Consider the following 10,398-nt stretch of genomic DNA (forward strand, 5'->3'; position numbering starts at 1 on the left):
CTCTATGTTGAATCAACACAATAATAACACAAGGTTCTCTCCATGGAATGACACATCAGATTTTTAAGAACATGAGAGAGTGACATGTCAATAAATGAAAAAAGTTGAAAACCCAATGAAAACATTTTATTCATACACATAAGTTTACACATCAGCAAAATTGAGACACTATATTCAATACTTTGAGGTTTCATAGACCACGCCAAGGTTTAATTCTCGGACGATTCCACTTCTCACACATACATGAATTTAGTATCATGTTCTATCTTTGAGTCTTTGACGGTATATCATCCTTTTTCTTCTATCTTTTTCTGGCCAGATTCAGAAGGAGATAGATATCTCTCTGTAAGAGTAACTCAACAAGGCAAAACGTGAGTGTTTCACGGTTCAAGTATACTAACCAACCTGATTGGTTTTGTCATTAAACTTCAGCTTTTTATAATTGTTGCGATTCAACTTTAAAAAACTGAAACAGTTGCAACTATAATGGTGAAGGGAGGAGGACGTGAGCCTCATCCGGGTAGCTAGCCGTGAACGGGATCATCCGTCTCTCAAGCGCTTCGACGGTCCACAACGGAGCTTACATCTGTTGCTCATTTAATACAGAGAAGGAAAATAGTTGTAAGAAGGTCTAAGTATGGTTGGATCCAAAGTTTAGAAGCAAAATGTGAGAAGGTACCCAAACTCATTTGTACACAAAATCAGTCCAATAAAAATGGATAGTAAGAGAACTATGCTGGTAAGTGGTGTTAAAAAAAAGGTGAACTATGCTTGATAAATTATATGTAGATTTGGAGACAAGAAAAAGAGATACATGTGAATGAGTACTAAGAACAAAAATGAAGTTGTTTACTGGTACGACATGGATGAAAGTTCAAAGAATGGTAGTAACTAAGAGAACAGGGCTGGAGCAACTTCAAAAACATTGATAACACAGTAGATTTACGTGAAAGTAATTACGTATCTATAACAAATATAGAAATGTTAGGTAAAAGTGACAAATTAAAATCGTAAAATTTAAAAGAAAAAATATAGAAAAGTTAAAATCGACTTTCTCTTATTTTACAAAATAGAAAAGTTTAATGGGGGTAATACAAAGAGAGATTCTCTCGGATAACTATTTTTAGTTTATTTTCACGGAAATAGTCTTCAAGAAAGAAAATGATCAAAAAAAATTTTATTACAGGGGAAAATATACATTTAAATAGGATTAACTAATCTAGACTTAGAGTTTAAAGTTAAGGTGTGTTTTGAGATGGAGTTTTAAGTTTCAAAAATTAAAAAATTAAAATTAAAATTTTTAAAATTAAAAATCTATTCTGATCATTTTATTTTTTGAATGCTATTTTGTGACAAAAACTTAGAAAAAAAACTATCTGAAAGAATTTTCCTAAAGCAAATTGGACTAGACATAATATTTAAGAAAATGTATAAATTACCAAAATCGTGTTATAACATCACATATTTTATTTATCTTCTTGCTTAATCACAATACATATATATTGATATTTTATTTAAAATATTTATTTAAAATAATTTTATTTTATAAAAACATAATAACAAATAAAACATACGAAAGCACCGCAGCGTAGCGCGGATAATTACCTAGTTTATTCAATAAGTTGAAAAAATTGAAGTAGGGTCTATATGAATGATTTAAGCCAATCAGGCAAATGACATGTCTTCTGATGGGCTTTTGTTAGAGGATCCTAGAATTTGTTTTGTTGATGGAGCATGGAAGGCGCACGAATGGTTTAACTACTGAGAAGATGATGGGTGCAATGAATCTCCGAAGAAACTTATCTACTTACATGTTGAATGTGAAGTCTTGATATGGGCTATGTAGTGCATGAAGACTCTCAACTTTTGCTACACACTTGGAAGAATTCCAGTGCAGTAAGACTTTTTTCTCTACCTTCAAGATCCGACATATTTAGAGATGTGTACTTTCTTTTATTTACACATTTAGCCATTGTATTTTTAATAAATTAAATGAGAATTATTTAGAAACATGAATAACATATTTAATATTTCTTTTTATTTAAACACTTAGCCATTATTTAGCCATTATTTTTACAATAAATTAAATAACATTCTTTCTATATTTCTTTTTATTTACAATTATGTCACTATACTTACAATTCTTTTTATTTAAAATTATTTATGGTAAAAATAAAAACAAAAACTGAAATATAAATAGTATATTATATAAACAATTTTTAAAAATAGTATTATTACCTTATTTAGTTTAGTCAAATATAAAAATTTCAAGAGTTTAATTTTCAAAAAAAAAATATCATAAATTAATAATAATTCATAGAAAACTAATGCAAAAAATTAAAATTTTGAAACATGGATAAAAGTATGTGAAGAAGAAAAAAGTAATGGCTTATTAATAAAAATTAGAAATCCATTATATCAGTTTTAAAATATATAAAATGGACTAATCTAATTATCTAAAAACATTTTTTTGTCTAAAATAATCATAAAATAAAATTTAAATTTTATATACATATTTCAAATAAAAATAATAATTTAAAGTTGATTTATATCAAAAATGATTTAAAATATGCATATATTCAAAATTTTATTTTTATTAAAATATTTTCCAATAACCATTATTAATAAATGTTTTCAATATATATAAGAAAAGTACAACAAAAATATTAATTTATATACCAACTTAAATTATGGTTTTTATATTACACATTAAACTTTAATAATATAATATATATGATTATTTATAAGATGGTACATATAAAATATTATTAATTGTATGATTATTTATATGATAGACCAATACAATTAATTATATGATGACATATATATATGATACATAATAGTGACTGGGCTGAGCGTTCAGGTATCAATTATCTGTTCGGATTTCGGATTTTCGGGATCAAAGATTTTAACCCATTCATATATTTCTAAATTTCAGTTCGAATTATGACTAGGGCTGGGCGTTCAGGTATCCATTCGGGTTCATTTCGGATCTGTTTGGGTTTTGGTTTTCCCGGGTCAAAAATTTCAGTCCGATTCAGATATTTCTAAATTTCAGTTCGAATTATATTCGGATCTTTGCGGGTTCAGTTCGGGTTCGGATAACCCATTTAAATTATTTTCTAATTCATTATATATTTTGAATTTCTTAAAATCTATAAATAAAATAATATATTGTATATTAATCGGAATAACATATGTCGGAAAACCTACACTTAACATATAAATTGGTTTGGTTTAAATTTTGGATCAAAAATGAATAATTATTTTAAATATTTTTGATATTTTGAGTGTACTTCCACTATGTTAGATATTTATATTTGACTATTTTTTTATATTTTCAAGTATTTAAACCAACCTAAAAGTATCATATATATTCTGGATGTTTTTATATACATTAAAACTAAAAATAATTAATAAATCTTTTTTGGATGCATTTTGATATCCAAAATAATTCGGTTCGAATTGGTTATTGTTTCGGTTGTCTAAATATCGAAATTTTGAATAATTTGGATATTTAATCAATTTTGGTTCGGATTTGGTATTACTCTTTCGGATCGTGATCGGTTCAGTTCTTCAGATTTGAATTTTTTATCCAGCTTTGATATTGACATGAAAAATAAATAGCAATATATTTTTGAAATATACACGTGCACGGACTTGCGGGTCAAAATCTAGTCTTCCTTAATGTTAAGCAAACTGCGAGCTAAAAGCAAATTTCAAAACTCAAGAAGGATGATGAGTTAAAAGAAATCCCAAAACAAAGGATGATAAAGTTAAGTCCTTAAACTACAATATTCAGTTTTGAGAAGGCTTATCTATCTTATTAAAGCTGAAGTACAATTTCGGTGTGTTTGGATACTTGGATAAGAGTATTAAAAAAAATTTGGTGTGTTTAGAAACATGGATTGTAGTCTTTTAAAAAAAATTAATTTTGTTTGGAAAGAAAGATAGTAGTATTAAACAGAAAAAGTAATGGGCTTAAGTTATTAAGTCCATTATAAAAGAATATTGTCAATATATATAAGAAAAATACAATACAAAGTCCATTTTGAAATACCAACTCAAATTATGGTTTTTATATTTCATATTAAGTTTTTAAAATATAATATATGTAATTATTTATATGATGATACGTATTAAATACTATTAATTATATGATTACTTATATAATGATACATATAAATACGATTAATTATATGATGAAATTATACGATATATAATAATGACTAAGGATGGGTTTTCAGACATCCATACGGGTTTGTTTCTGATCGGTTTGCGTTTCAGGTTTTCGATGTCAAAGATTTCAGTCCTATTAGGATATTTCTAAATTTTTGTTTGAGTTTGATTCGAATATTTGCGGGTTTGGTTTGAGTTTGGATAACCTATTTAAATTATTTTTAAAGTTTTAAATCATTATACATTTTAAATTTCTCAAAATTTATAAATAAAATAATATATTACCTATAAATTTAAATAACATATGTCAGAATACCTAAGCTTAACATATCAACTGGTTTGATTTAAAATTTTGGATACGAAATCAATAATTATTTTAAGTATTTTTAGTGGTTTCAGTATACTTTAACTATTTCAGATATTTGTTTTTGACTATCTATATATATTTTCAAGTATTTTAAGCCACTTTAAAAGTATCATTCTTGATGTTTTATATACGTTAAATATAATAATAATTAATATATAAGTATATAAATCTATTTTTAGATAAATTCAGGTACATGAATACATTGGTTCAGATCCGATTCGGTTCTCTAACTAACAAAATTTTGAATAATTCGAATATTTAATCAATTTATGTTCAGGTTTGGTACTATATTTACGGATTGGTATCAGTTCTGTTCCTCGGATTCATTTTGCCAAATCCTAATAATTACATGAAAAACAAATATCATCATATTTTTTAAAATATACATCCGCGGAGGTGCAGAGATCAAAGTCTATAATCATTTATTTTAACAACAAGCCAAATAAATATGTTGATTGAAGAGCGAATATAACAAAACTAGAGAAATACATAGTTTACAAGAGACATTCTATGTGTCGAATTTATTATAAAAAAATTTTATTAAAATAAATAAATTCAATAATTACAAACAAATAGTATATTTCATAAAAGTGAAAAATAATACCCGCGCTTTCGAAGCGCGGGTCAAAATCTAGTATACTATTAAAACTGAAGTACAAAACTAAAATGTTTGGGAACAAGGATATTAGATTAAATAAAAATTGTTTGGAAAGATGTATAATAGACTAAATACTTCTTTTTATTTGTACATTTAGCTTTTACATTTATAATAAATTAATTACTTGTTTTTTTATTTCTTTCCTATTTGCAGATTTTGCCGCTTCATTTAAAATCAAATATTAAAATTAATTAATCATAATGAGAAAGAAATAAAAAGAAATTAATTTATTAATATAGATATTTTCGAATCTGAAAAATGAATATACCCAGTTATGCTTAATTGATTTGAAATCATAATTTTCCAGAAATAATTACATGTAAAAAACAATCTATTGTGATTCTCTACAAATCTAACATTTCAATTTAGATTTTATTCGTTTTTTATAAAATAATCTAACTAAATTCTTTAAATAATTGACATATTAATTTTTATATAATATAAAGTGAACTACAATATTTTTCTGCAATTTATGGTTGTTGTTTTTTTTGCGGTGAAAATAAAAGCATAAATTGTAATATATATTAGTTTGCTGTATAAAATTTTCAAGAAAACATAATATCATAAAATTAGTAATAATTCATAGAAAACTACTGTAAAAATAATAATTTTCAAAAAAATAAACAAAAAAACAATAGGTTAACATATGGATTGACTCAAAAATATGACTAAATTATCTAAGGTACATAAGTTTGCAAAAATATTACTAAAGTGTTTTATCAACAGACAAGGAATTGCCAAGCCGGTATATCTTAATGAAAGACTTGAGCCTACTGCTCGTAACATTTCACCAAAGTCCCTGTTACACAATACAGTAGTTAAATAGTTTACTTAATTAATAAAACCGAAACCATTAGATTGTAATTTTTGAAATGTTTATATATCATAAAAACAAAGACCAGTCCAATCGGGGAGGTTTATGATCTAGTTGATGATTAATGTGAAAACTCTTTTACAAAATCATACAACACAAATGGATCGTCAAGAAATTTCTAAAAGGAACCCACCCTCTCAGGCTTATTATAATAAAAGATCATCAGAAGGGAAATGAAATAATATAGAAAACCAAATAATGTAATGATAATGATGATAACAATGATAATAATAATAATAGTAGAGCCATTTCAAAATGATGCTTATAATAAATGATTTAACAGCCACACAAACCCCAAATTCTTCTCCACTTTCATGCCTCACACTTTTCGTCCACTCTTTTTAACAAATGGTTGCACACATTTTAGAACTCAAACTTCCAAGAGCCCAATCAATCATCCCTCAAAAGCATTACAGATTTCGAGCTAATGTTCTTGCTATTCTTACCCAAACGGGTTTCCTCCAGAAGAGAAAGAAGGTGGTGAGTTCGAAGGAACTGCAGAGGCATATGGGCTTCCGAAATTCTGATATGTTTGTTGCGTCTCATATGGAGCGCCCATGTTCCCAATTGGGCTTACATTGCTGCAAGAAACGGACAGGTGTGACTTTAGAAATGATTCGAAAGATACCAACAATACGCGGTGAGTGTAAAGGAATTAACTAATGGACTAGATGAATTTAAAGGTCATACCTTGATGGCATGTTTCCTGGCGTTTGAGGAGATATAAACCCTGAAGAGTTTGGGGAGAAAAAATAGTTCATCAAACATTTTGTAAGAGTCAATTCATCATTCAATATAAGAGATAAAACTAAAAAGAAAATGTATATATAGGCACTACTTACTTGGTGGCATTGCAGATGGATGGCCTGAGACTTGAGAGGGTATACTGAAATGATTGTGTACTCCTTGAGAAGGCATCATGCCTGAAGGAGGTAATGCACTTTGTAGAGACGCCATGGAAGGGAACATGGTTTCCTGTAATATTTGGTAATATGGGGAAAGGTTTTAAGATAAGTTTTTCTAAGCATTTCACTAAGTGGTCAAAATCAACATTTAGCAAACTTCTCTGCACTTGGAATTTCAAATGCCAACATTTGATGTTGCCAATAAAATAAACATTTGATCAAATTCTAATTTTGATCATTCTAAAAATATTTGGTAACTCAGCACCAATTAGCTTCTCTTCGCTTGGAGCTAATTTCAATAACTCAATTTTGTATAAGTCAAAGGAGCTATAGAGGAGGACATACTGGTTGTGTCTGTGATGGTGGCTCAGAGGTGAAGTCAAAAGGGTTCACTGACTTCCCTTGCTGTGGAACATTCTGGAAAGGCTGCTGCAAAATATAGATAGAATAATTACGAGAAAGTAAGAGGCTCCGATTTCATTGATGCTTGAAACTAATTATGGATTCCGTAAAAAAAGATTCAGAAAAAAACTGTTACCACTGTGTTATTATACTGCTGCATACCATAATGCATACCATGTGGTGGACCAGCATGCCACCCAGGCGCTGCTGCGTAGTATGATGGGTAGGTTACAGTGAATAAATCCTGCAAACAGATTAGTTAGGGCGTTATTGACAGTCCTGCAGATGGTAAGATATAGGGTATTGGACAGAGCAAATGGCTATATCGATACCGCAGGTAATTCTGTTCTTCCGGGAGGTTTGATTTCAGAAGACTGCAGGCCACCAGGAGGAACTCCTTGAAGAGGTTGAAACGACGGTGCACTCATTGACCTTTGTACATTAGATGGAAGTCCCGTGTTCCATGGCTGTAACCAAAAACCAAGAAGCATTGTTAACCACTTAACAAATATTTGAGAGACCATGCAATTGAAGTCCCTACCTGTTCCCTTGAATGCCCATTTGGAGGTTGTGCAAAGATTTGTGATGAGGAATGACCAAGATGCACGTGTCCACTAGACATCTGAACTGGCACGGACGAAGGCGCTGCCAACTGAGAGAGAAGTGAATCCACTGTGTTTCCACTGGGTGGTACTGGTGACTGAGATGCATTTGAACTCAGTGCACTGGGCGCAGCACCGAAAGATGCCCAGTTATCATTACTTGCACTATCAGGCTGTGGTGTGGCTTGTATTGCAACAGATGGGGCTGGAGGTTCGGGATCAGCATCGAAATCTATCAAGCTTATAGCAGTCTCCAGCTTCACTTCTGGTGGATTATCATTTGTCGAGGTCGATAATGCAGCAGGCTGGAATTAATAAACAAACATAAAAACATTCCTCCTTAAGAAAATAGATTTGCATTTTATTTTCTTAGCAAGGATAAAAGCCAAACCTTTGCATTTGCTGAAGCATCGTTATTTTGGTTGACTTGGGGTTTCGGAGGCTCTACCACGCGAAGAGGAATAAAACTGTCACCCAAAATTTCCCTAACGGGTCGAGCTACAGGAGGGGGGCTAGCTGAAGCCGAGTCTTTTACTTGCTCAGGTGGTGAATGGGACTCCTCTTCTGTTTTTTTCCTACCACCAAACCTATCCTCTCTGCGCCAATCATTTATGACCTCAGGACGAGAAGGGCTTTTTCTGTTAGGTTGCTCCAACCCTGGACCAGCAGGACTTGATCTGCCGCTGTAACGACGGTCATACACATCATCATATGGTGGACTTCGAGACCCGCTAGAACTTCGCGTCTCACTATCTCCCTGCTGCAGAATAAGGAATTATCACACCATAGGAATGAGCAAATACTCTTTGGACCAGTCAAAGAAGACATGGTTGGTTGGTTCTCACCATCGGTCCTCTTGGAGGCTTGTCGTCATTCTTCTCATTCGTATACCTTTTGTTTACATACACCTGCCTGATGAAGTCTCTTAATCGCTCGACATTACTGGACAGAATAAAAAACAGCAATCAGTGAATAATGTAAAACTGAATATATCTCTATAAGAAGAATAAAGAAAGATTTGTGATACCTTCCGTCAGATACTGACTGCATCTGTTGATCCAGTCCTTTAAAATAAATATCCTTAGCATGCTGAGATTACAAAAATGTGACAAGAAAACTTAAGACACTAAATCACAAATGAGAGGAGAATGATTAGCTTAGCTTGCTTTTTTACCTGATTGCCACCTTCTTTTAGAGCAGAGACTTCTTGGGAAGTGAATTTAGCCATTGATATGGACTTAACACGATGCGTAAACTCACGGCTGAGAGAGAAACAAAGAAACATATATATATATATATATATATCAATACCAAACAACAACACAAGAAGAGAAGATGAAACTAAAAGCAGCTTACTGTATTCCACTGCAGTTGGTACAAACGAAAGTCCAGAAAGAAGTGCAAACATATTGTGGTCCCTAACAAAAACAAAACGAGAGGAAGAAGTCACAATCTTGTTGGGATGATGAACAAGAAGAAGAAGAAGAAGAGAGTTTAAAAGAGACTTACAAGGCTGTTACAGTTGATACACCTCTTGTTGTGTGGTAGTTTGAGAAGACTCCTAATAATCCGCTCGTTCTTCTCCTCTTCTTTCACTCCACCACCCATCTGATCATTAAATTGAGGAACTCAGGATCAATCAATCAGTCCACGCTACTTATTGAAATCAGAATTGGAATTACAGATTCGTATTCGATCCACCAATTTCAACTTCGGTTTGGCCATTAACACCTAACAAGACAGATCTAGAAAATGTAGAGAAAGACGAACCTGGTCAGGGTTTGACGATTCAACGAAGACGACGACGATCTAGGAGTTTTTCTGATTTTTTTTTCTGTCTCTCCTGGTTGGAATGAATCACATAGATAGATAGATGACTTCTTTCTTTCTTTCTAGAGAGAGAGAGAAAGTCTCTTGTACAGCTAAGGAAAGGATGGTCTGCGTTACATAGAGCGCGTGATGTTGGACAGAGTACTACAACTTAGATCTGAGACAGGAAATTGGACGGAGAAATTGACGGCGTTAGTTCTGAATTCGTGTTGACGGCGGCGGTCTTACTGTCTTATTAGTTGACTGTGACTAAAAAAAAAATTGAAATTCGAGTTAATTCACTGGCCCAATCATCCAATGTGCCCGGTTTAACTATGCACTCACGAACCATACGACATTGCTCCTTGCATCTTTTACGACATTGCTCCTTGCATCTTTTTTTTTCCTTTTTTGTTTTTCTTAGTGACTAAGGCACATTTATTGTAACTTGCTAATCAAATCCTCGGGTCTAACTGGTGACCAAGGAATGAAGAGGAATAATGCATTCCTTAATGTTTCTTACAAATTTTACCATTCATTAGGAATAGTCATTCATTGTCATTCCTTTTCATTCATTTTATTGTAGAGAATTAAAGAACAAA

The 10,398-nt window shown here is 31.3% G+C and overlaps 1 protein-coding gene across 4 annotated transcripts; it reads right to left on the reverse strand.

Annotated features, from left to right (window-relative positions):
* Window positions 1-6,245: 6,245 nt before the first annotated feature.
* Window positions 6,246-9,938, reverse strand: LOC108822808 (probable ADP-ribosylation factor GTPase-activating protein AGD14). Of its 4 annotated transcripts, none has more exons than XM_018595983.2 (14): window positions 9,758-9,938; window positions 9,497-9,595; window positions 9,344-9,405; window positions 9,162-9,249; window positions 9,015-9,076; window positions 8,833-8,929; window positions 8,379-8,744; window positions 7,927-8,292; window positions 7,718-7,852; window positions 7,522-7,629; window positions 7,329-7,409; window positions 6,921-7,053; window positions 6,769-6,808; window positions 6,246-6,659 (listed from the first exon to the last, which is right to left on the reverse strand). In XM_018595983.2, exons 2-14 carry the CDS (start codon window positions 9,593-9,595, stop codon window positions 6,521-6,523), a joined length of 1,776 nt encoding a protein of 591 aa, XP_018451485.2. In that variant the 5' UTR covers window positions 9,758-9,938; the 3' UTR covers window positions 6,246-6,520. The 4 variants fall into 4 exon arrangements, with proteins under 4 accessions (XP_018451485.2, XP_018451483.2, XP_018451484.2 ...); XM_018595981.2 differs by having other exon boundaries at window positions 7,329-7,412; XM_018595982.2 differs by having other exon boundaries at window positions 8,379-8,747.
* Window positions 9,939-10,398: the final 460 nt, after the last annotated feature.

Source organism: Raphanus sativus, chromosome 8 (genome assembly GCF_000801105.2).
Source record: "Raphanus sativus cultivar WK10039 chromosome 8, ASM80110v3, whole genome shotgun sequence".
Classification (NCBI taxonomy): Eukaryota; Viridiplantae; Streptophyta; class Magnoliopsida; order Brassicales; family Brassicaceae; genus Raphanus; species Raphanus sativus.

Bases quoted from the DNA above. Each gene is read 5' to 3' on its own strand.
- LOC108822808 (XM_018595980.2), bottom strand. From the start codon at position 9,595: ATGGGTGGTGGAGTGAAAGAAGAGGAGAAGAACGAGCGGATTATTAGG. The intron at 6,809-6,920 runs GTAAGTAGTGCC...CAAACTCTTCAG, and splicing joins TCCATCTGCAATGCCACCAA to GGTTTATATCTCCTCAAACG. The intron at 6,660-6,768 runs GTATGACCTTTA...CGTTTCTTGCAG, and splicing joins CCAGGAAACATGCCATCAAG to CAATGTAAGCCCAATTGGGA.